This window comes from Carassius gibelio, chromosome A9 (assembly GCF_023724105.1).
Source record: "Carassius gibelio isolate Cgi1373 ecotype wild population from Czech Republic chromosome A9, carGib1.2-hapl.c, whole genome shotgun sequence".
Classification (NCBI taxonomy): Eukaryota; Metazoa; Chordata; class Actinopteri; order Cypriniformes; family Cyprinidae; genus Carassius; species Carassius gibelio.
The window spans coordinates 13,528,945-13,556,080 of NC_068379.1; the positions used below are offsets into that span (position 1 = coordinate 13,528,945).

General features: G+C 36.9%; 1 protein-coding gene across 1 annotated transcript in view; it reads right to left on the bottom strand.

Annotated features, from left to right (window-relative positions):
- Positions 1-206: 206 nt before the first annotated feature.
- Positions 207-27,136, bottom strand: part of LOC128019667 (acid-sensing ion channel 4-A-like) — an 88,050-nt gene continuing 61,120 nt past the window's right edge. Inside the window, exons 2-10 of the mRNA XM_052605772.1 lie at positions 11,327-11,471; positions 10,954-11,081; positions 9,565-9,718; positions 8,591-8,644; positions 6,884-7,037; positions 6,690-6,781; positions 5,960-6,039; positions 5,602-5,721; positions 207-4,499 (exon numbers count right to left, since the gene is read on the bottom strand). Of these exons, the coding sequence (XP_052461732.1) occupies positions 4,389-4,499; positions 5,602-5,721; positions 5,960-6,039; positions 6,690-6,781; positions 6,884-7,037; positions 8,591-8,644; positions 9,565-9,718; positions 10,954-11,081; positions 11,327-11,471 (1,038 nt within the window). The 3' untranslated portion in view covers positions 207-4,388. The remainder of the gene's footprint in view (positions 4,500-5,601; positions 5,722-5,959; positions 6,040-6,689; positions 6,782-6,883; positions 7,038-8,590; positions 8,645-9,564; positions 9,719-10,953; positions 11,082-11,326; positions 11,472-27,136) is intronic.

Genomic DNA, 27,136 nt, shown 5'->3' on the forward strand with positions numbered 1-27,136 from the left:
CTGATGTCAGCAGTATATAATTATATATGACTCATTTTTACATCACAGGTTTTATTCCGTTCAAATTTTTCCCCAGCAGCTCACTTTTTAAAAATGTACATCCAACAATCACTAGCATTTTTGTCACTCCAGACACTGTGATACATCATGATCAATGGGATGCTGGTCTTCAGCACAAAATTAGACTAAAATATATGAAACCCATCAGCAGTAAAAGATTTGATGTCTAACAGGAACAGTTTTTTTTTCTTTTTTCTATAGGTGGCAGACATAATACCACGTTTCATTAGTATGTACAGTAATGTGTCTTTTTAGTTACCATATACGGATACTGTAAGGATGTGTCTGTTTATACCCACTTGTCCCAAAGTACTACATATTTACCATGTGTATATATATTAGTAAGTACAGTAAAGTATGTAATTAGTGACCGTTCTTACCCACACTTGTCTGTATGTACAAACAATTTACCATGCATGTACGACTGTTAAGTACAGCCATGTTTCTTATTTGCTACCATGTACATACATTTCAGGTAAGTACCGTAAAACATAGTGCTACCAAAATGTCTGTTGTTTAAACTGTAAAGGTGTCTCCAGTATCCCTTTAGCCTTATGGTTAATTATTACAGAAGTTATTTTAACAACATTTCACATTTTTGCTTGTTTTTATAAACTAAGGGACGTGTCAACATAATTGTATATGGTAAATGACTGATACTGTCAAAAGAGTAACTTGTATTGAACCCAGCACATTCCTTTAAGATGTCCAGCATCCTCAGTGGAATAATAAGGCATCAAAAAGAACACCGTCTTATGTGCTTATATCTCAGTGAACCGAACCAAAGTGATTCATTTATCAAGATTTTATTATTGGACTGCAGTACGTGCCATTGTTACAGTTATAAAAACAGAAACCACGGTCATAACAGCAGACCTTTGTACAAACTGTATTATGTGTTCTCTGAGGTCTGGTATACAGTCCATTAGGTTCTGGGGCATAATGGGTAATTAGTCTGATTAGTCTTGATGCCTTTAATCGTGTGGAAATCTCAACAGTCTGTTTGCGCTATATGCTGCTTCAGTGCCTTGTTTTATGGCCCCCTCTTGGAGCTAAATGGTGGTCTGGCTGGCGAAAGCGGGTGGAAAAGAACAGCATTTCAAAGTTAAAGCAGCGTGGCACAGCTTTAAAAACGCACACATAGAGCTTAACGCTGCCACAAATGGACCTGAATGGAATTGATGTCTGAAGAATTCAAAGTAATTTAACACAGGTGATGCATTGAAAGTTATTGATCCAAGAAAAGAAAAGTGTAAATGTTAAATCTTTACTTAACTGAATTTAAAAATAGAATGCTTTCTGGAAGAAACACTTTAAGAAAATGTGAGTGATTCTGAATCCACTCACGCACAAGCGCTACATGGAGGAAATGGACGTTGTCCCAAACAAGAAGTTTCTCCGGTTGTTCCTGCTGTGCTTCCACTGTTCCTCTCTTTCCCCTTTCCACTTCCTACAGTCTCTTCTATTTCTCTCTCCATAATTTTTCACCTGTATTACTCCAAGAAGATGATGTAATTTGCATGAAATCATGAATAGATACAATCTATTTAGGAGAACAGAACAGAACAGTGTTAATTGCTAAAAACAGAACAGTTTTTTTAACACCTGTTTGGATAAATGTCTAATTGGTGTGGAAGCCTTTACATCCTCTTTCTGATGCAGATCTGCCTGCTGGATTGTAAAAAATCGTTGCTATTTGCTAAGTGGCAAGGACTATGAAATAAGTCTTTTTTTTTAAAAGACCTGTGAGTCGTGCACACGCAATTGCATTTCAACATTTGGAGCAATTCCTTCTGCACAGGTAAGATAGGCCATAAATGCATGAATATACAACTGTACAAGTGCATGAGGTTGACAGATAATGCCAAATAAAATCTGAGTGATTTGTTCCAGTGCAATTCTTGGACATGCACTGACATGTCAGCTCTTCTGCTTTGACTGCTGACAGCACAGTTATGACAGTAAACTGCATTATTATGCATAACCGGCTCAGTGTGCCATCAAGACCCGGACTGGAAACTTTTAAAAATGCCACTTTGATACAATTTTATAAATATTAAAACCTATATCAGCCATGATTACTTTTATATGGAATTTCTATATGCTGCATGTTTTTGACACCCAAATATGAGATCCATTCCGGAAAATATGAAAATAACAATGCAAAATCTCCTTTGCAAATTGGATCTAATCTATAGAGGATACACAGCTCTGTCATTTATAAGAAAATCATGTAGTTTGTGAATGTAGAAAAACAAAATAAGCCCAGAAAATGTGTAAAAATGCTGCTGCAATTAATTATAAACAACCTAAAATTGGCTGTTTTTAACTGAACTTTAAGTCAAGAACAAACACATACTTTGTTGAAACAACACATTATTACTTATTCTGACGTAAAAGTTTAAGAGTTGCGATAAATAATCACAGCAGCCGTTTGTTAAAGTGTACTAAATGTGCAGGAGAAAATTATGATGACCGTGATTTTACCAAGTACAGCATGTTCCTGGATCAACATCCTTGTTGATCGTGGAACAACATTCCAATTAACCTGAATCTGAATTGAGGGATAACTTTTTAGGAAATATCAGTTTTAGGCTTACGATCAGGGTTAGGAGCTTCTACTCCCTTGTTAATCAGGTATCATTTCGCACTGATTTTAGGGATAAATTATGGGTAGGGATAGGTTTATGGGTAGGGATTGGATTTAGTCTATATTTTTGGACAATAATGTTGATCCAGATTCATCAAAAGATGTTGATCCAGGAACATGTCTTACTCGGCAAAATCACAGCGACCGAAAATTACACAGCACATTTAGCACAATAACTATGATTAAATATATATGTGTTTTATGTAATATAACAATAAAATCTTACATGATATTAAATTACAACACCCAACCTAATAAAAAAGAAAATCAGACAATTATACAGGAACTGCACAATTTAAAAAAAAAAAAAAAAGAAAAAAGAATATATAATAAAAAATAAATAAGTAGAAAATTTAGAGGTGCTACACTGTTGACTTACAGTACTATTAGCCATATTTGTAACCGCAATTCAATTCCAGCATAATAGGACTGTAGCTAAAAAGGAAAACATTTTCGTCTTTGAATTGTCATTGAATGTCAGTTCCTGCTGAATTTCACGCACAAAGAAGCCGGTTGTTTCTGATTGAAATGCTTTGCACATCTGGCCTTTTGTCAAAGAAACCGCTAGACATTTCACAGCTAAGAACCCTGAGAAAATCTCATCGACCGACTTTTAAACATGTAGCCATACGCCGCGGTGCATCAGATTACTCATACTTTGCGAGTGTGCTGAGCAAACCTAGTTTATCATTCTCTCTGGGACCGGTGCACTCGGTCTCATTCAAAAGTGAAACTTGGAACATAAGGTCTGTTTTATTAAACACTTTTGGGAGGTCTGGGAGACTGGATCCATCAGCTGATGGATGGATGAAACAAACCTTTTCCATATGGCTACCGCAATGGCTTCTTCTGGCGCTGGTGGGCTTTACTGTACACATCATTTGGCTCTCCGTTGGGAAATAACCTCACAAGAAGATGATGTTGTTACTGCTAATGACACCCATTACCACTCACACATTACATCTCTATAAATAACATTACAAAATTTGTGGATTATTTAATATACTTTAAGTTAAATTAATCATAAACCATCTGAGAGGAAAACATTTACCAGACATATCCAGAAGAGATGGATATATATTACTTTTCTGAAACACAAACTATTCTACACCATCCCCATGATTTCAGTGAAAGAGTATACCAGAGTAAAGTTATTTCTCTTACGCTCTGGATCCTTAAGGGCTGATAAGCCACGATTCAAATACATCATTTACATTTGTAGGTTAATCTGAATTATAATATTTCACAAGATGAGAACTGACCGAATAAAATTCTAACAGCTGACAAAATATAAAGAATGCAATGCTTCAAAAAGGACCTGGAGTATGAGGCAGCTCTAGATATCATGCAGTCTATGCCTTGATATTGTAGAGGCCCAGTACCAACGTATCCAGTGTAGAATCGTAGAGTTGCCACTGATGTCACTTCCTGAAAGGGGTGGGGGGTGGGTAATGAGGAAAAGATTTCATATAGTCTCCTGCTGGACCGCAATGTCCGATCCATGCCAGCGTTCGGTTAGAAGCGAGGGTTTAGAGTTCGGCTTTGGCTGTAGCTTTAACTGGTGACAGCGAGAGAGGTTAGCGCTGAGATTTGAGGGCCTTTCATTGAGCCCACCTTCAGCACTGAGAGAACTCTTTCTGTAGATGTCAATAGCAATTGACCCACCTGACGGGTCTTCCTAGCAGGCAAAGTCCTCGAAGACTCGGTGATGGGTATGGTGGTGGTGATTTGGGAGGATGGTGTTAGCATAAGCTCCCTCCGAGTGGCTCCGGCTCATCTCGCCAGAATCCTGACAGGAACAGAGAATGTCAGACAGGATTCTGCAAGAATACTTCGACTCCTACATCGTACACACTGTTAGGTTGTGAATAAAATCCCTAATGCTGTGACTCATTGTTTAATCTGTGTTGTCATAAAATGAAAATCTACTCGAGGCTGAGTGTTACAGTGGTTTATCATGGTTAAACTCCTTTAACCATGGTAAACTCACTGGTATGCACCACCTTGAATGGCTTATTGTATCTATAAAATGGTGGCAACAGTACCATGATTAAAGACACCACATTTTGAACCAATAGTGGCATAATATAAAGTCTTCCTCCATGTAGTATTTTAGTTTGTAGTTTTCTAACTAGGTCTGTGAATCTACGGGGTGTGCAAGGAACATTTCAGGAAAAAAAAAAAGTATATACACTACTGTTCTAAATTTGGGGCCAGAAACAGTTTTTTGTAAAGAAATTAATACTTTTAGATTGCTACAAAACTGTCAAATAAATGCTTTTCTTTATACTTTCTTTTAATTTATCAAAAGATCCTGGAAAAAGTCTTAAAAATATTAAGCTGTTTTCAACATTGTCAACAATTAGATATGTTTCTTAAGCACCAAACCAGCATATTAGAATGATTTCTTAAGGATCGTGTGACATGAACAAATATTCTTATTTGTTCTCTAACAATGAATTATTATTTTATTCAGAAAAAAAAATGTATTTAGTACTGTAACATACAGTATATTGGCTACTTTACACTGGCTTCAGCATGATTCAGATTTTAAAGCTGTAACACGCAACTTAATAATGACTGAACAATCTTGGGTCAAGACCCACTGGCCATGCGTTCAATCAAATTAGTTTTGAGCACACTACGTTTCTCATGAATAAAGTGTGCTCTGCCAACATCTATGTTCTTCTTCCATGAACAGAAGATCGGATTGCATTAAGAACAAGGGATGTTTGATTCAATCCCAGACTAAGCAGACAGCCTGGCATCCCAGTCATGACTCAATATCCTGCTGCTGATGTTATATTTCCCTCCGGGCTTTGTTCCTATTCACAGAGTTGATCTGTGCTGCATCCTAACAGTAATGCTCCAGAGATTAGCATGTGGCTTACCTTAGCTTTCATTTCATCCATCTTTACTGTGGCGACTGTGCTGGCCTGTTGCTGCTGCTGGGTTTGCTTTTTGTCATCTCTTTGTGACCCAAGCAAACGCTCCAACCTGTGTTTGATCACCTAGGAAAGAGAGGGGGAGTCAGGGTGAAGAGGGAAGCGGGGAAAGTAGGACAAATGAGGGCTATAAACAGTTTAGCAGCATCAGCATTTCTGCTGCTCAGCTCAGAGGTCCAGTCTTATTTGCTCTTTTGGGAAATACTGCTCACAATGTAAAAACATTGCAGGAGAAGAGCTATTGGTTAAAATGACTGGAGGTGGAATGGGAAAACGGGGCCAAAACAATACATGCTTCGCTTACCTCATATACATAATCCAAAATCTCCAAGATGGTCAGAACACTGGCTCCTATAAAAAGACCCATCTGCCCACCAATGTCCCCTGAAATTAAAAAGTAAGAACGAGTAAGCACAATTTGCTATATTTTTTTTTCAACATTAATTGTCATTTGCGACACATATTCTTTAATATGCCATATTTTTGACTCAAATGTAAAAAAAAAAAAAAAATTTTTTTTGTTAACTGAAATAAAGCTTAAATATTAGATGAAAAAAACATAAAGTTTATGCATTACAATTATTAAAGCTAAAGACAAAAAAAACTAATAAAAATTATAAAAGCACTTGATAAAATTCTATAATAAAATCAAAATGAGAACGTAAAAATATACAATAAAAGCTTATAACTTTTCTTATTTCTTATTTAAATGGTATGTAAATAGTACTAAAATAACAAGGGACTGAAACAAGATTTTGGGTGATCCAATAGCTTTTAGATAGTTTGGCTATTGTGTTTTGAAGTCAGAAGAAAAAGTTGTTATAATTTTATGAAATTATACAAAATTACACAAACATGTTTCTTCTTTGGAAAAATGTGCTCTAATGAATTGTTCACAATAACACCAAATGCATAAAGAAAGTAAAGAGAGTTAAATTTTATCTTGGTTTTAACTCAGAAATGCTCAAGTTTGGGTGTACTGAAAATTACCTGAAGATAAAATGAAGTGGTAAAATGAGGCTTATGAGACCCACCTAATAAACCTGCAACGTCATATGCTTTTTTCTGTTCTATTGTTTCATAATTTAGAGCTTCAAAGAAAATGTCCAAAACAAGGAAGTTGTCCCTAAAACAAAAGGACAATAAAACATGTATGGGTAAATCCTACAGAATCAGTACAGTATTACATCTGTTCCAAACTATATTGAATGTGGAAAGGTTGCCACACCTGATGTAGTCTTCAGACTTGTCATATTTTCTAGATAGGTAGCGTGCCGAGCCTTTGCTGGGGATTTTAACCATGGACAGCTCTTTACCATAACGCGTCAGGTTACAGGGAGTTTCACAGGAGCATGTGTCACCTGAACTTGTCTGTAGCAGTGCTGTGAAGAGGACACACACACACACGCTAGTTAAGAGTAGCAGACAGATGTATGTGTGTGTGAGAGAGAGAGCAGGTGCTCCAGCCCACACCTGCACATCCATTCTTCATTCATCAAACTAATGTGGAGAGATAACATCAGTGCTAAATGATCATCCATAAGATGTTTGAAACACACTCAGCATGATGTTCAGATTGAATTTGATTTCTGAAGGGCATTCAGAGAGCACACACACTCTCACATGCAAACACTCATGCTTATAAATCTGGCCGAGTGTACACAGAATACACCACATATTTAACATCAATTCCCACTTTTTAGAACAAAATTTTGTAAACATGCGACAACACTACTTACTGTCTTTGATATACATTATTACATGCAGATGATGCAGCTCTTTGGGAAGCTACTTTGAAATTTATCAGGCCTCTCATAATTTCAAGTTTTTAAACAAGTCTCGCACACTACATACTACTAGCATCTAACTACACTGAAGTTATTTGGGTGAGAAATAGCTTGTTAAATAGCCTATATATTTATATTTAGAAATGAAGCTGTATGTCTCTATAATCATATTTCATACAGTATATATAGAGTATGTTATAACTACCATTCAAATGTTTGTGGTCTGAAATATATTTTAATGTTTCTGAAATAATCTCTTATGCTCACCAAAACACCAAATAAAAAATATAACTACTACTACTACTAATAATAATATCAACACTGTGATATATAATTGCAAATAATATTTTCTATTTTAATATATTTTAAGAAGAAATGTATTCCTGTGATGGCAAAACTAAACTTTCAGCAGCTATCTCTCCAGTCTTGCTGATTTAGTGCTCAAGAAACATCTCTTATTATTATGAATGCTGAAAACAGATGTGCTGCATAATATATTTTTTAATAATCCTTTTTTTTTTCTCCCAGCAGTGAATCTGTGAATTGTTTTTAAGTTATATGTGAATCTCAATGCTTTTAGATTAAATTTTAAGCGAACATGTTTGTTGTTGTTGTTATGTGTGTGATCGAGAAACTAGCCTATCATAGTAGAGATTTCAGTTTGAATATTTGAATAAGTCAATCCAGTGAATGCTAGTACAGTCCATTCTTTCAAGATATATCTGGATTTAGTTCAACCACCCATTAAATGGGGTCGGGTTCCTTTTGACTGCGGAGGTAATTAAATTTCTGGCTTATTAGATAAGGACTATCACAATTGTACCAATACATCTCTCATCATCAACTTTTCATGAGCCGCTCCATTTAGGAGTGTCATAAAATCAGTGAAACAAGACAGCAGGTGATAACACCTTGAGGGTATCAGAGGGTAATGCACTGCAGGGATCTGCAGTTTAATACTGCTATGTAAAGGATGTCAAAGCGGCTGGAGAACATTATATTTCATGGACTGACTGAGTAATCCTGTGTCTCCCACCCCAGACCACACACAGAATCATCTGTTTATCTGGGATTAAGCTATTTGTGCCCACTACCTCCAGAGATATTACACTCCAGGATGTTAGCAAAAATGAAAAACGCTTGCTTACCAAGTGCTTTGTCCACACATTTGATATTGCTGGGAGTACAGATATCGGCATCTCCTGAGAAACAAAATACATAATGACTCTGATCAATCATGAGCAAAATGATTGCTGTTATTTCACCACCAGCCAAGGAAGAAAAAGTGTGAGCGGCAGAGAAAAAGACAGCGTTTCTCTTTTTTTGTCATTCATCCTAAAATGATGGAAGGCAGTGTGTGACTGAGGGAGATGGGTTCGCTTTCACCACGCCTCCCTCATGATCATCAGTCTAAGCCTAATTGCACCCAAAATGGAATGATCCAAACCCTCCCCAAAGGCACATTTATGAAGTCTTAAAAACCCAACACCCATTGACACACAATACCTCAGGAGGTCCAACTCGCCACCCGAATCCATCAAAAGAGCAACCAGTTCGAGGAAATACATATGGCACCTAAGAGAAAATGGCCTTTGAGTTAATGCATTTGGAACAGTCTCTCTTTACAATTTTCATTATGGGAGATTGATTAAGGAACATTAAAGGAGAAAAGCAGAGAAGCAGAGCTTCCATTAGAGCCCGGCCACCAACAGTCACACGCTCTCTGAAAAGCCACACTGATAACAACTCAGGTGTGGTGGAGTTAATTAGAAAAGAGGCTTCTGGGGACAGAGAAAGTCCCTCAGTCTCTACGTCGTTGGTTTTCTAAAGAGGAAATAGTTTATCAGGTGCTTCAAGTGGAATGTAACATCCGTATTCATCATTGCTGGCGGATTGCGATCATCTAAATTTTCCCTCCAATCGCCAAATGAACCACCCGAGCTCCTGGTATTGTGTGACTAGACAGTAAGTTAATTTAGAGCCTTGCATTAAGCTTTCGGCTCCACTGCCTGGAGCAAATTACATGAGAAGAGTTTATTCATTTAGTATTTTAGCAATTAGCAGAATACATTAGCGTGCTGATTACGTTGAGTGGGAAATGAATGCATCGGTGTAGCGTTACCCGGCATGTGCACCATCCTGCATTTGCACACACGCTGAACCTCAAGAGTCTCGCAGCGCAGGCGGCAGGCGCTGATACTGTAGGTATCATAACCCGGGATCATCTGCTCACTGGTGGAGCGGCAGTTCCCCCAAGGCTGGGGCAGGTAGGTCAACTACACACAGAGTGGGAGAACAGTGAAGAGAACAAGGGAGATAAAGTGAGAGGGAAACAGACAGAGACAGATTGTAAGAGCAGAAGAGACAGAAATAAAGAGAGAATTCATACATGCAAATTAAGTATGCAAATAAGCAGCGTTCTCAAGCTACGCCATAATTTTAAAGAGCATAAAGCTGAGGTGACTGATTAAAGAGCAAAATTTGAGTTGTGTGTGGCTTGATTTTCAGAAAGAAAGCTTAATGAGTGGCCTGCCTTTGAAACAAAAATATTGCATTCATCGCTCATTTTTAAGCATGAGACTGTTTGTGAAACCATAGACAGATCTGAATTTTAAGAATATGTTACCCTACTTTTAAATATATTGTAGTCAACATTTGAAGTGGATCAAATGTTGACTACATCAAAGTTGTCCTAAAATCTAAAACCAAAATGAGTTCTTCTCTTAGGACAACTCTGATTGACTTTTTTGATCCACTTCAAATGCTGACTACTGTATATAGACAACAATATTTTGCATTTGTAGTTCATAAGTATTTTCCAATGTACTTTCCTATAGTCAACTATAGGCTTGCATTCAGATCTGCCTCCATCCTCCAACTAATGGAAAGGTCCAAGTCTCCACCATATATTCCTTGTTTTATGATAATCTGTTTCACAAAAAAAATATATCTTTCAACGCAACTAAGTAGAACATTTTTGTTATGTTTCAGGACTATAGGTATAGTATAGCAATTCAATATGCTCCATTCTCCTGCTCAAAAAGCAAAAAAAAAAAAAAAAAAAAAAAAAAACTAACTTGATGTCATATAGCAAAGATATAGTGTTTAGATTACTAGCCAGCAGATGGATGTAGAAATACTGTAATATACACATTTATATTATAACTTCACAAGCATTGTGACCCTTCACCTGCCAGTCACTTTCTAAACTCTGAATATGTTTCACACATAAAATCCTTTTCCACTAATTGCTTTCTAACTGGCCCCTATTTTTTATTTTAATTTTTTCACTTCAGTATAACAAGGCACAGCGAGTTTTCTCTGGGATTCTGTAAGGCAAGAACTGTCTAAAACAAAAAATCTACTTTTGTTGGAACAACATGACGGTAAGTAAATGACAGAACACTAGGCCATTATATAAAAAGTTAGGATGGTAGTTGGATGGTCTGGTTTTACTGTAGGTGGTACTTAAACTGAAAAGTTTGAGAATGATTCAAGGGAAGGGTTATACCCTTTGTTCTTGACAGGATACAAATGTCTGAAATCCCGGAGAGACTCCAAAGCCCAGCTGATGGATGTAGGGCGGCTCGTCCTGACTGTGGATCTGCACACGGATTCCAGCCTCTAAAGATGTTTCATCTGCAAAAAAAGATGAGCAAGGCAGAGAGAGGGTAAGCAGAAAGAGCAATTTCAATGATAATACAAAGACGAGCCTCATATATCCCTCCATCAATACAAATGGGAAAAAAAACATCACAAATTAACCTTGGATTTAAATGTTTATCTTAACAGATTGTGCAGACACACATCTGAGAACCAGACAATATAGAATGACTTTGCTACTTTCAGACCATAAATCATCTCTGTGTTGCATTATAACTCACTTGTCTCTTTCCAGATAGGTAGATATTCATCCTGCTGGATATCCAACATGATCTCCAGCCCGTTTCCCATCCCTCCTTGCTTCGTCTTCCTGGAGGTTGTTTTGTTCCCGTTGAAAGTATAGCATTTCCCATATCTTGTGTAGACCTGTGAAAAAAACACCCATGACTAATTAAAGAAGTAATATTCTGGTATCGAGGAGGCCATAACAACAAACAAGCTACAATCTTTGAAAACCATAAAGTGAAGTGACATTCAGCCAAGTATGGTGACCCATACTCAGAATTTGTGCTCTGCATTTAACCCATCCGAAATGCACACACACAGAGCAGTGAACACACACACACTGTGAGCACACACCCGGAGCAGTGGGCAGCCATTTATGCTGCGGCGCCCGGGGAGCAGTTAGGGGTTCGATGCCTTGCTCAAGGGCACCTAAGTCGTGGTATTGAAGGTGGAGAGAGAACTGTACATGCACTACCCCCACCCACAATTCCATCCGGCCCGAGACTAGAACCCACAACCCTTCGATTGGGAGTCCGACTCTCTAACCATTAGGCCACGACTTCCCCACAAAATAACCTTTGTTCGTCGTGGTATTGAAGGTGGAGAGAGAACTGTACATGCACTACCCCCACCCACAATTCCATCCGGCCCGAGACTAGAACCCACAACCCTTCGATTGGGAGTCCGACTCTCTAACCATTAGGCCACGACTTCCCCACAAAATAACCTTTGTTCGTCGTGGTATTGAAGGTGGAGAGAGAACTGTACATGCACTACCCCCACCCACAATTCCATCCGGCCCGAGACTAGAACCCACAACCCTTCGATTGGGAGTCCGACTCTCTAACCATTAGGCCACGACTTCCCCACAAAATAACCTTTGTTTTTTAAAGATTTAATACTTTAATGAACCTTTGGATCTCTCAAAGGGATGCCTTTTAAGACGCTTATGATTAATCGGGGAAAAGGTCACTTTAAACTTCAAAAGTTCTGAGGCATTAAAATCTTCACAGAAGATAGTTTTTCAACTCACATGAAAAACCAAAAGAGACGCTGATTAAAAATGGTACAATTTATCATTCTGTCAGTGGGCATTTGCATTTGGTGGCATAACAAACAATGTTTTCTCTGTCTCATTCCTGTCATATTCATTTTGCATTATCATGCAATGCGTTTATTCCTCAAACAAGAGGAAAATGAATACTCCACATCCCCAGAAACATATCCACTTCTACAATTAAGTCATCCCATCATATTAATTGATCCATATGGGTAATATTGATAAGAGAAGATGAAATCAAAGGCAATAGCTTCTGGAACGGGATTTAATATCCTTACCACAGCCACTTAAAATAAATAAAATAAAATAATATAAAAAAGTCCCTGTCTTTCTTAAAGCAAAAGTGATAAAATACTATTATTCAGGAACACTGCAGCCTGACTCAGCAATGACATAAAAAAATGACATAAAAAAAATGAAGACAAAACCACTGACAAATAAATGTCAGGAGGGAATGTATCAACAAAACACAGATGGATGAAAAAGAACTCTAAATTGGTGTCAAGTGACTCAAAACACAGAAGAGGAAACATATTCTTGAAAGATGTATAAATTGATGCTTTCACTTCAGTCTGGGGTGCTCAACTCTTTCTGACCTTTTGTTCACAACATTTTTGGTTCCAGTCTTTCGCTAACATGCCAAATCAAATCACTACCACAAATAAAAACAAAGCTCGATTTGTTGGATCGCCTGAAAACACAGACAAAAATAAATGTAAGAAAGACATTGGCAATTCTGAAAAGCCCAGAATATAGCTGGGCTCCAGCACATGTTGTGTTTTGGATGCTGGTCCCAATAACTGTCTCCATCAGTCTGGTTAAAGAGATAATTCCTTCCAAATATGACAATTTTGTCGTCATTTATTAAGCCTCATATCATTCCAGACCTCTATGTCTTTCTTTCATGAAATGTTTAGCAGAATGGCTGAGCTGTACTTGTTTAGACAGTAAAGGTCGGTGGTGACCAGTGACCACTGCTGTCAAGCTCCAAACAATGTTGTTATTGTTATATAAAACTCAAACTATAAAAAAGATGTTTAGTTAATTAAATAGAGCTGAATTAAAGATGTGTATTTAACTTAACTCAGTAGATTTAAGCTTAAGTACTGAAATTGCAGGAGTAAAAATAAAACTTAATAGAAGTATAAAAAAAAAAATTAAAAAGCATAACAAAATTTCCAAAAAGTATGAAAATATAACAATAAAAGCTAATTGAAAATATTAATAAATACTGTAATAGTATATAAAAAACATACAATAGCTTTGTGAAAAAAACAGGTTTAATTTAAGTTGTTCACTAAAAGTCTTGCTTGGTAGCACCAATCACTTTCACTGTATTGAAAAGAGCAGCTTAGAGATTCTGCTAAACCAATAAGTTTCCCTTGTAAACACTAAACACCATATTTATCATGACCCGCCACCTTCTAGAAACTCCCTTGTAAAAACCAGTCGACAAATAAACCCATGCTGGAATAAGATGATCTTTTCCTCAGGCAGACTGACATTAAAATTTGTTATAAATCAACCAAATTTCTCCAGCAGCGAGGCTTGTTCTGATGAGAAGGGACCTTTAGGGGCCACACTTGTATGTAACACGTCTGTTCATTTAGCAGACTGTGTATGGAGTCTGATCCGTACTGAATCAAAGCAGGGCTCTCTGAGCAATACGGGCATGCAATAATTGCCAGCTGCAGCTGTGGACGCTGCACACTGTACAGCTGTAATTAAGGCTGGAGACAGCCAGTGTTTTCACAAGCAGACGCTGGTCAAACAGGATAAAGGAACACAGATATAAACATCATTTTATATAATCAGAGTGCAATCAGACAGTGCACAAACATTACCTCCACTCTACTGTATTGTACATATAAAACACACACAAAAATGTGCATGCGTCAAATGCAACATGGCAAAGTAATAATCAATTCCAATATCTTGTATAAACATATGAGAGAATATGTAAAAAAGGTCATATTAGTTACTCATATTAGTCAGCATCAAAGCCAATTTTTCAGCAAGATGGTGTGTAAACGGCCTTTTTTAACCTACAAAAGCTAACCTGAATTTAATGAATTTGCTGAAATTGTAGAGGAGAGGATCATATTTTAACACAATATGTGCTTACCTTTGAAACCCCTTCACAGTGGACCACTACCACACAAGCTTTCAGCCACAAATATTGTTGGAGAAACACCTGACTGCAAAACATTTGCATAATTCTTCCCTTTCCACTAACACCACAACTTAATTGGATTTAATGTCTGGCTATTTACTGTCCTCTGTTTCTTTACCCTTTCCACTCAGTTGGATGTGTCTTTACTGTCTTTTCTCTTTTCAGCAAGAAGATGAAATAAAACCTAAAGCCTCTCACATTTGTGGCAGGCATCAGGCAGATTCAACTGCTCCCTGTTCTTGATTTATCCAGGGAAGCTACATGAGAACTTCAGTTTTTTTAACATGCAGGATGCGAGTTGGTGAGTATAAAAGTGAGTTTAAATTCAGCACTGGTTTATGAAGGATTTGAGCTAACTGCCTCATAAGAAATTTGTAAGGATCAGAGTGGCCAGAGTGTAAAATTGATCAGTAATTCCCTGGTCCTAGTACATTGTGGTGCTGTCAAATATGGCGCTTTGACTAACAGGATCGTGACTCAAGCATCAGCCCAAGATATATATCTGAAAGGTAGCTATTGCTGACTCAATTACACTGTTAAATTAGCAAAATTTGAACCCTAGTGTGTTTCCCAAAAGCATGGTTAGCCAACTATGGTCACAATTTCTGTCATTATCAACATAGAAGTTCAACGATTTGGTGTTCCCTAAATTCATAGTTCCATCGAACCGCAAACAGCATCTCAAATTTGTGTGGTTGGAATTTCAGCTCTTGACCTGTGGTTAAAAGCATTGTTTCTTATTAGTTCAGCATGGAATGAAACAGATCATGCTCTAGAGCAAAAGCAAGTGAACATGTAATACAGCCTTTACACGATTTTAATGTAAGTGTACTGTATCTCTTTTAATTTGCCAACAGAATAAAACTGAATGTCCATGTCTGAAAGTGCTCTAGTATCCTGGAGAATGACATGAATGAATTATACAGATTATTGCTCCACACCCTGTAACTATATTGTGTATTATTACTCTGTACTATGGTAGATAAACAGAGAGTTACATTGCTGTATATTAACAGCACCTGTTAATTTATTTAATAGTTACACTGACACACACATAAATATGTTTTTTCCAACATATAAATAGAAAAAGAAAGCAGAAGTGACGTCTCTCATATTTACCAAAACATAACAAAATGAGCACCAAAAATATGCAACTTCCAAAAGCCAATGGTTTTATTTGAATACAAGTGCAATGTATTCTCCGATTGCTACAACAGATCATATAAGGCTGCTTTAAAAATTAGGTGTCTTAGTGAGCAGTCACATTAATAATGCAGAAAACTGGACTCACAACTGATTTTGACATTAACATGTAGCTGAGTTAATAATCAATCAAGCTTAAAAATACGTAACAAACACAAACGTTGCATGAAATAGTCTTATTACTGAAAATTATATCTTAAAATACTGCCTCTTAATGCAGCTTGCTAGGATTTTAGAACAGCACTACATTTTCTGTACCTAACACAGCAAAATCTTCAGAGTAAATGGTGGAGACTTTTAAACAGTCAGACTAAACAGTTGAGCCAGAAAGTGCCATGCAGCGTTACGCTCCATTAGTTCCGCTCTCGTGGGCAGCCGCTCAACTCTGCATCTATGATGTCTCTTTGGCAGGCTATCAAGCACTTTACATTTATTGTATCAATTCTTAACTTCATTAAACAACTGACTGACAGTGTCTTTTCCTAAGCAGCTTATCCCTCATGCACACTATGCAGAAAAAATGGGCCACGTCTCGAGGACTCATCGACACCGCTTTACACGTGTTCCGAGAGGATTATCACAGTTCTTCATCTTTAGGCATCAATCTGAGCTAGAAATGCTCAGAGATCCGACACAATCTGACACTCGCATGGGACGTATCAGCACAAAAGCATGTCCCTCTCCTGTGAGAAGAGCCCCTCTATTGTGACTGTTCATAAACTGAAAAAAAACATCAAGTAATCACAGTAAAGAGGACTATCAGGAAGCATGGGAGTGTGATAAGAATATAATGGGGAAATCCCTTCAAGATAGCATCAAAGCTTTCCATTACAGTGCTATGAACTGAGGATATTGGCAGAAACATTGTACAGCATATCCTTACATGGATATTTCAGGTTTCAAACAAGTTAAGCTCTGTCCATCACCCGAGGCAATCATTTTCACTGTTCTCTTAATTTGTCACTGAAATGTACCATGTGTTAGGCTGATGTTTTTAATTTATGGCAAAAAACCTTACACAAGGCGGAAATTCAAAAACTGAATTTGAAAAAATGGTCTCAGTCGCCCATAATTTAACCATTGAATATTATACTGTTAACACATATGTCCTCTGTTTCTGTGTACTCAGTGCTGCTGCAAGTATTTTGAGACCTGATGATCAACTCTCTGCCTGAGGCTGGTCAGATAAACCCTGACTATTTTACTTGAACTTTGATAACCTGGACTGGAGCTCAGCTGAGCGGGGAAATTTGCAGCTGTGCAGCATTTTTTTATTTTTATTAACCATGCGCCATGAGGACCACTTTTGGATTAATTTGTCCCCTTTTCTTTACAAATAAGCAAACACCTTGCCAGTACAATTAGTCTAACTGTCCCCCGTGTTTTTGAGAGACACTTTGTTTCCTTCAGCTTTAATTAAGGTACCTTTCTTATTATGAGCCTCCATTTCCCCTGTCTTCAGTTTCTCTTCACTAAGAAGCAGCATCTCACCAAGATTCAGTCAAACACTGTGATCAGCTGAAAAGGTAAGCAAAACAACTTCCTTGAGTTCTATCAGCATGACACAATCTCCTCATTAAAAGGGTAAAAAAAAACACTTGTGGATTTATGTGTTTTTACAGCCTCTGGAATCAGGCTGCATGGGAAATACTATACAAAGAGGTCTATGCTGTTTTAAAAGTGCTTTGAGTACAACACGCGTGTCACAGAAGAATGAATGTAGCACTGCTCATGTAAATAAGACATGCAACATTTATTAATAAATTAAAACACAAAAAGGTATTTGGAATCTTAAAGGTACAAATCAAAACAGGCTGAACACAACAGCCATGTTATCAAATGAAATGTAAATCTTGAAAGTCTGACTTGATGTGACAAAGTTTGAAAACCTCATAAAATAAGAATAGCAGCCTGTCCATCCAGAGCTTTCACAAGTCCACTATGGGAAGAACGCCTGCATTTCTCTCTCTCCTCTAAATGGAGAGATGTATCTAGAACTGCTGGTGTGCTATTAGGGATGTGGAGCGGGGCCATCCTCGCAGATGTTCAGCATGTGGACTCCACGCTTGCCAAATTGGGATCACGAGACGGCAAGGTTCTCCAGCGAGGCCAGTCTGTCTCCCCAGCATCAAGAACAAGTAGATGGTCAATATTCTTCCTCCATAAAGAGCAACTAATAAGCTTAGCTCTCTCAAATACACGACTGCAAAAGTTTCACACTGCTGACTTGCAGCTGCTTGATTTGCAAGTTTTTCTGGCAAACATGCCTTTAATAGTGTTTTTTTTTTTTTCTCCCCCATCCCCTGCTGAAAGAGTGACAGATGTTGTTTGGATGCATTGTATGGTAAAAATACAGGATTTTACATCAGAGCTGTAGCAGACAAAATGGAAGCAGAACAGACATCTAAAATATGTTTTTTTCTGCCTTAGAGTGATTAATTACTCCATTTCTGGGTTAGGTATTTATGTATTTTTTTGCTTTGAATTAAATTATTTTGATTTTTTATTAAGCTAGCATGCATTAAATTGATCAAAAGGGACAGTCAAGACATTTATAACATTACAAAATATTTTTATTTCAATTTCTTTTTAACTTTCTTTTCATCAGAGAATCAAAAAAAAAAAAAAAAAAAAATCCATTAAAGTATTAAGCTGCACAACTGTTTCCGACATTGATGATAATAAATGTTACTTTAGCAGCGAATCAGCATATTGGAATGATTTCTGAAGGATCACGTGACACTGAAGACTACAGTAATGATGGTAAAAATTCAGCTTTACCATCACTAAAAATATTTATTAAAATAGAAAACAGTTATTTTAAATTATATTATTTTCCAGTATTACTGTTTTTTGCTGTACATTTAATTAAATAAATGCAGCCTTGGTAAGAATATGTGTATGTTAGTTTGTTAGGTACAGCCTTTCTTTACTGGGACAATAGACTATAACTATTGATGGCTTGGCTTACACACTTTTTGTCCGATCAAATGCTGTCATGATTGTTGAGAAAACCTGTTTAATAAAAAAGTAAATTGTGAGATGAATGTACAATGAGAAATAACAATTACATAAATAAAGATATAAAGACATCATTGTGAGATGTAAAGTCACAAATACAAGCTGTTGGTTATTTTAAAATGTTTTTATAAAAAAGTAGTGTGTTTTGGTGTCGACAAAAATGAAGGTAAATACCAATCTCCTCTCTTTTACCAGTGTAAAGACTGTCTATGTGTTATTAACATGCGTCAAGAGCGCTGAACTATTTCTAGATGAGAGGGTGTCAAATAACGTGTATCTGAAAAAAAAAAATTGCCTGTTGCTTGGCATTTGCATTCGGCGCAAACATCATTTGAATTTTTCATTTTCTAAAGGTTCTTTATAATTTTGCATATGCAGTTGCAATGACACATTCATTTCTTGCTGGTTAGTGCTGGTTAGTGCTGGTGCTGGTACAAGTGACGCAGTTTCCCTCTCTTATGACCTAAACAACTCCATCTTTGGAATATTTATTTCTTTATTTATTCAAAGACGGACATGAGAGGGAAGTTAATTGATTGATTCACCTTATGAGGCCCAGATGACACCGAGCAACATGCTTCAGTATCTGCCCTTTCATCTGGACTGAATGAAATTAAGATTTATTTTTAATTCATCTGATGCACCACTCAAATACAAAATGTTAATGAAGATGTGAACTCCGAGCAGGGTGAGAGCCAGAGTCATGTGTCATGCTGGATTCCAGAGTTTGATGTTGTTTTGATTATTTTTTCAATCAAATCTCAAGGTCGTGAAACAGGGGACCAGAGAAATGGAAATGTATTCGCTGCTATCCACCACAGCAGCTGACAGATTTTCACTCTACCTAGTTGCACAGCTGAACCTAATCACAGCAGAATACAAAATATTGCGTTTCATCACTGAATGCATTAACAATTGCCGATTGCACACATCATATATGTAAACAGTGAGGTGGTGCTGGTGGTGAGATGAGAAAAATACTGTGAATTAATGCTTTGAGATTGCAATCTTGATACACAGGGCCATTACATGTAAATAACAAGGGCATACATTTGTAAGTCGGGGATTTTGCAATTTTAAATAGTAAATTTAAACTGTATCAATTAGTCCTTGCTGATTTTTGAATACCATTAATCTATTTTGACTGGCCAATAAACAAAGGACAGAGGTCCAGATATCCATAAAAAATTGATTTAGAATGGGAGACAAAATAAATTACCAAGCTGTCATACAGATGCGAGCTCATCTCTCTCTCAGTGTCTGTCTCTATCTCTTGATGTGGACATACTGTCCTGTAAAAAGGAAGCTGTCAAAATTTTATGTGACTGCTTGTTGCCTGAGATGAAAGAACAGAATTGATCATGGTCTAAAGGTCTAGTATAGCATTAAATCCAGGATGTGTCCTTAAAGGTATAGTTCAACCAAAAATGAAAATTCGATGTTTATCTGCTTACCCCCAGGACATCCAAGATGTAGATGACTTTGTTTTATCAGTAGAAGACAAACAAAGAATTTTAACTTAAACCGTTTTAGTCTGCTAGTCTTAAAATGTAAGGGAATAGGAATCACGGCAAAAAAAATGAATAAATTAATAAATAAATTAATTAAATTAAATAAAAAAAAGCAGATCACAGACTTATAAGCGCATTACCACCACCTGTCTCTCAAATGGACCATTGACACTCTATCTACAATCTCAATTGGGAGTGTAAATGGTCCAACGCTTCAGACAAGTTCAGGCATTGAAGTGCATCAGGGGTAAAAAAAAAAAAAGAAAAAAAAAAAAAAAATTCCTATATAAATACCAGGGACGTAGATGACGTTGGGGTCGCCTGTTCAGTTTCTTGCACAGACTGATTGTTTTGTGTGTTTACACATCAATGTATCATCACGAGCCGCAGGGCTTAATTTGGTTTATTAGTTTGTGTATTTTTTTTTTTTTTTTTTGTATTGTATGTTTTAGCTGTGATTTCCGTTCACTTCCATTATAAGACTGACAGACTAAAACTGTTTAAGTTAAAAATCTCAGTCCGTAATCTACATCTTCAATGCCCTGGGGGTAGGCAGATAAACATCACATTTTCATTTTTGAGTGAGCTATCCCTTTAAGTTCACCTGGCAAGTTTTAACATTTCATATTAACTGGTAATCAGTGTTTGGTAATCTTTTTTTTTCTTTCTTTTTTTTATATACTATAGTAATATTTATATTTTATAGTATTTATTGATATATTGAATTTGTTTTTATTTTAGATTAAGTTTTTTTTTCAAGTTAAGTTTTTCATAATAATTGTATTTTGTTTCAGATTTATTTATTTATATAAATAATTAATGAATTAAATAAATAAATAAATAAATTAATTAATAAATAAATCTGACCAGCCAATCGCACATACAGTAAGAAAGGTATTTGCGAAAGCAGTCTGAAAACAGATATTATTGACAATTTGTTTGGTGATGTTAGTGGTGCAGAAACAGGACACACACAAAGTGCACATTTTAGAGGGTATGCACCTCTACTGATGCTTTGTGTGTGTGTTTTGTTGTTGGGGTTGATCAATGAGGTTAGATTCCCTGAGTTGCTCTTTGTCTGGTGGTAATGCTTTGTGCAGAGGTGGCAACCCCAGGCTTGCTCCCACCCAAGAGGGTAAAGTCAGACATCTGAAACTGATGTCCAGGAGTCTGGGATGCCTGTGTAAGAACAAAACAATTCTCAAGCAGCCATGTCCACCTCCTCCAGTCCACAACCAGCAGCCACCCTACAGTTTTCTTGATGGGTCATTTTTAAACACAGCAGTGAGGCTGATGTTATTTCATTCATTATTCCCACACTTCTAAGGTTTTAGCTATAAATCTTAAACCTTATAACTGTTTCTTTATCCGTCGTTTATCTTAATTAGAATATATATATAATCTCCAGTATTTTTTTTTCTGGTTTAAAATGAAAAATAATAGATAGGTAGACTGCAAGATTCAAATTCACTAAATATGTGTAATGAAAAACGACATTTTATGCTCAAAATATAAACAGATGAAATATTTTTCTTTCTTTTAAAAGCATATTGTCATAAATCAATTATGGTCTGCACAATAAGCTAAACCTTGCACCTTTTATTGTAAAAACCATAGAAAGACTTGCATCAGTCTTGCTCAAAATTTAAATGAAGTTTGACCCTTCCAGGGAAATCTCTACAAGAAAATTAATTTACAAAAGAGGTGGAAGAAGCGTGTGCCAGTTTCTTTCCTCTTTTGTACGTCTTGAAGTTCTCTGTAGGATTTCAAAGAATGTGAATACCAAATTGGATCAAAGATATTGGACAGCCTGAAACTTCATGGCTCCTTTTTCTTCTGTAGACACCGTGAAGGCTAACACCGTGAATATCAGCCATGAATCTCATTATCATTTCAGAACATACAGAACAACATTATCCAAAGCCATTGATGAAGTTGATTCATTAAAGCAGTTTGTATTTTGAATGTAACTGATTGCGATCTACCGTTAACGAGGGAAATTTCCTTCCCAGCCCACACAGAATGTACACAGTATCCGTTTTAGTGCGCTGCTCATTTCTCAATGACCTATAACCCCATACATTAGCTCTGAGTGTATACTCCATAAACAGAACAACAAACTCAGACTTGACCCTTTCAAAATTCCAGGTTAATTAAGACCCAGTCTGTCATACAGTAATAAAAAAAAAAAAAAAAAAAAAAATATATATATATATATATATATATATATATATATATATATATATATATATATATATATATATATATATATATATATATATATATATATATATATATATATATATATATAAAAAGAAAGTCCTCCAGTCAGAGGGAAAAATTTTGCAACAATACAGCTTAATTTCCCATGAGACCTTGGGCATAGCAAGTATTTAACAATTGGAGGGACAAGCCCACACAGTGTAAGCAAAAGGTAAGGTCTTTTTTAGCCCAACATCACTTGAGAGACATCTCAGTATTTTACTGCCAGATTGCACTTTTCATGACACTTGACCATAAAAAAAAGTCTTTGGTACAACACAAACCATGTACCAACTCTGATCTAAAATGGCCCTTTTGTGTTGGGGCACAGAATAAAAACAACAACAAAAAAAAAACAATCTGTTCTGCCATATAAAAGATGCACAGTGTGCAAATATGCTAATGCATGTGTGGAATCACCGCCATTGTACACTGGACCACCCCTATGTGGTCAGGGTAAATATAGCCTTTATGTGGGGAAAATGCATTGCGGGTTTGGTGAAACGGGATCTTTGCGAATGCATAAACTATTCAGCAAGTTTTGCACCTCAAGCAAGAGCTTTGCAATCAGAGCCTGATTGAGATTTAGTGTTGAGGGAATAGACTCCACCGGAGCAAGCCTGGGTGCTTTTGTACGCAACATATATATATATATATACAGTATTGTTCAAAATAATAGCAGTACAATGTGACTAACCAGAATAATCAAGGTTTTTAGTATATTTTTTATTGCTACGTGGCAAACAAGTTACCAGTAGGTTCAGTAGATTGTCAGAAAACAAACAAGACCCAGCATTCATGATATGCACTCTCTTAAGGCTGTGCAATTGGGCAATTAGTTGAAAGGGGTGTGTTCAAAAAAATAGCAGTGTCTACCTTTGACTGTACAAACTCAAAAATATTTTGTACAAACATTTTTTTTTTTTCTGGGATTTAGCAATCCTGTGAATCACTAAACTAATATTTAGTTGTATGACCACAGTTTTTTAAAACTGCTTGACATCTGTGTGGCATGGAGTCAACCAACTTGTGGCACCTCTCAGCTGTTATTCCAATCCATGATTCTTTAACAACATTCCACAATTCATTCACATTTCTTGGTTTTGCTTCAGAAACAGCATTTTTGATATCACCCCACAAGTTCTCAATTGGATTAAGGTCTGGAGATTGGGCTGGCCACTCCATAACATTAATTTTGTTGGTTTGGAACCAAGACTTTGCTGTTTACTGGTGTGTTTTGGGTCATTGTCTTGTTGAAACAACCATTTCAAGGGCATGTCCTCTTCAGCATAGGGCAACATGACCTCTTCAAGTATTTTAACATATGCAAACTGATCCATGATCCCTGGTATGCGATAAATAGGCCCAACACCCTAGTAAGAGAAACATGCCCATATCATGATGCTTGCACCTCCATACTTCACTGTCTTCACTGTGTACTGTGGCTTGAATTCAGAGTTTGGGAGTCGTCTCACAAACTGCCTGTGGCCCTTGGACCCAAAAAGAACAATTTTACTCTCATCAGTCCACAAAATGTTCCTCCATTTCTCTTTAGGCCAGTTGATGTGTTCTTTGGCAAATTGTAACCTCTTCTGCACATGCCTTTTTTTTTAACAGAGGGACTTTGCGGGGGATTCTTGAAAATAGATTAGCTTCACACAGACGTCTTCTAACTGTCACAGTACTTACAGGTAACTCCAGACTGTCTTTGATCATCCTGGAGGTGATCATTGGCTGAGCCTTTGCCATTCTGGTTATTCTTCTATCCATTTTGATGGTTGTCTTCCGTTTTCTTCCACGTCTCTCTGGTTTTGCTCTCCATTTTAAGGCATTGGAGATCATTTTAGCTGAACAGCCTATCATTTTTTGCACCTCTTTATAGGTTTTCCCCTCTCTAATCAACTTTTTAATCAAAGTACGCTGTTCTTCTGAACAATGTGTTGAACGACCCATTTTCCTCAGCTTTCAAATGCATGTTCAACAAGTGTTGGCTTCATCCTTAAATAGGGGCCACCTGATTCACACCTGTTTCTTCACAAAATTGATGACCTCAGTGATTGAATGCCACACTGCTATTTTTTTGAACACACCCCTTTCAACTAATTAAACTAATTGCCCAATTGCACAGCCTTAAGAGCGTGCATATCATGAATGCTGGGTCTCATTTGTTTTCTGAGAATCTACTGAACCTACTGGTAACTTGTTTGCCACGTAGCAATAAAAAAATGTACGAAAAACCTTGATTATTCTGGTTAGTCAAATTGTACTGCTATTATTTTGAACAATACTGTATATATATATATATATATATATATATATATATATATATATATATATATATACAGTACAGACCAAAAGTTTGGGCACACCTTCTCATCAAACAGTTTTCTTTATTTTCATAACTATGAAAATTGTAGATACACACTGAAGGCATCAAAACTATGAATTAACACATGTGGAATAATATACATAACAAAAAAGTGGTAAACAACTGAAAATATGTCATATTGTAGGTTCTTCAAAGTAGCCACCTTTTGCTTTGATTACTGCTTTGCACACTCTTGGCATTCTCTTGATGAGCTTCAAGATGTAGTCACCTGAAATGGTCTTCCAACAGTCTTGAAGGAGTTCCCCGAGAGATGCTTACCACTTGTTGGCCCTTTTGCCTTCTGTCTGCGGTCCAGCTCACCCCTAAACCATCTTGATTGGGTTCAGGTCCGGTGACTGTGGAGGCCAGGTCATCTGGCGCAGCACCCCATCTCTCTCCTTTTTTGTCAAATAGCCCTTGATGCCTTCAGTGTGACTCTAAAATTTTCTTTGAATGAGAAGGTGTGTCCAAACTTTTGGTCTGTACTGTATATATATATATATATATATATATAACAAATATTTGAGTATGATTTATATGGTGGATTGTATTTTTCCCTTAAAGGGTTAGTTCACCCAAAAATGAAAATTATGTCATTAATAACTCATATGCTGTTCCAAACATGTAATACCTCCCTTTATCTTCGGAACACAGTTTAAGATATTTTAGATTTATTTTTATATTTTATATTTAAATATTTTATATTTATTTAATTTTTATTTTAGTGTACTGTTTGAGTGCATGCATTACTCCGGGATATTGGTTTGTTTGAAATCTTAGGGAGTGTCAGCCACATAAAAAAAAAAGTTAACATAAGTCATTTGTGGATTAATGCGTATTAGAGATGCGAACCGTTTAAAACGATTCAGTTCGATTTTGTGAACTGAATGATTCTTTCGCGAACCGGATATCCAGACTGCTTTGATTTGAACTCTAATCTCAGAACAGACACGGAAGAGAAGATATTGATATTTGCTGCCATGCCATGGCAAGTCCTATGCTTCCTTCTCCTAAAAAAAATTATATTAAATACATTAATTTGAATCACCACTATATTCAGGGGCGTTGCACAAGATCCCGGGCCCTATGCATAGGCACTCCTGATTGAGTTTCCTTAAACCCCACCTTTCGGTAACATACTGTGTTCTGATTGGTCAAGTGACATAGTCAGGTTTGATTGGTTGTTCCGCACACAACTTCATGGTAAACAATGGGTTAGCATCTGTTTGGGGTGAATTATGTCTTATTCCTCTCACCACGAAGCAAACAGTAAAATAAAAAACATGAACAGTCTCGCTGCTTTTTCTTCTGTGTGTGTGTGTGTATTCAAGCCGCGCGCTTCAGTTTGAATCTGATGCGTGGTAATGCGTGGTCACATTATATATAATGAAGGGCGACATGAAAAACAGACATTGCGTTGTTTTCATATGGATTACTTTATAACAGAATATCAGTTTTCGGCAGCACTTGTTTAGTTTTAAAGTAGACATGTCAAGACATAGGTATAGATATTTCTCTCATGTCTCTTCGTTGAGTATTCACGGAGTTAGACTTCATTTTAATGACGTGTTTGTAAATGAAGATCAGCGTAGTCAAAGGCTGCAGACAGCACTCATGCGACGCTCGGGAGAAAACAAACACATAACTTCATAATCATACTTCACGTTGTGATTCGGAGATGCTCGTTGGTCCACATAAAGTTGGTAATGAACCCTCTTTTATGGCCAAACGCTTTGAAAATCCCGCCTTGAACTCACCGAGATTAGAAAAGCAGTCATCAGTGAAATGTTGTGAACACAACAAAAGGGATTTGTTGTACTGCTCTGGTATTGTGGTAAAAATGAATTTTAGCCATTGGTTCTTCTGATCTTCATTCTTTGGCAGTGAAAATAAAACAAAGTTGCCTTCACAATTAAAAACACACTGTCTCCTCAACATGATGCTATCACACCAACCAGAGCGTCTGTGTGGGGGGGTGGGGCAGGTCAGAGTTTTGTTTCTCCCAACACGGTAGGCGGAGATTATTATGCAAAGTGTTCTAGTGACGTAAATAGAGATGGGCAAAAGCTTTGAAAATCTATAACGACTCGTTTCTGCGATTCAGAGTCGACTCCTTACTTTAGAAGCCAATTGTCACAGTGTGTCTGGTCTGTGTATCCCTGGGTGTCCACTAGAGGTCTCAATTCCCCTTTTCGTCAATGTTCATTG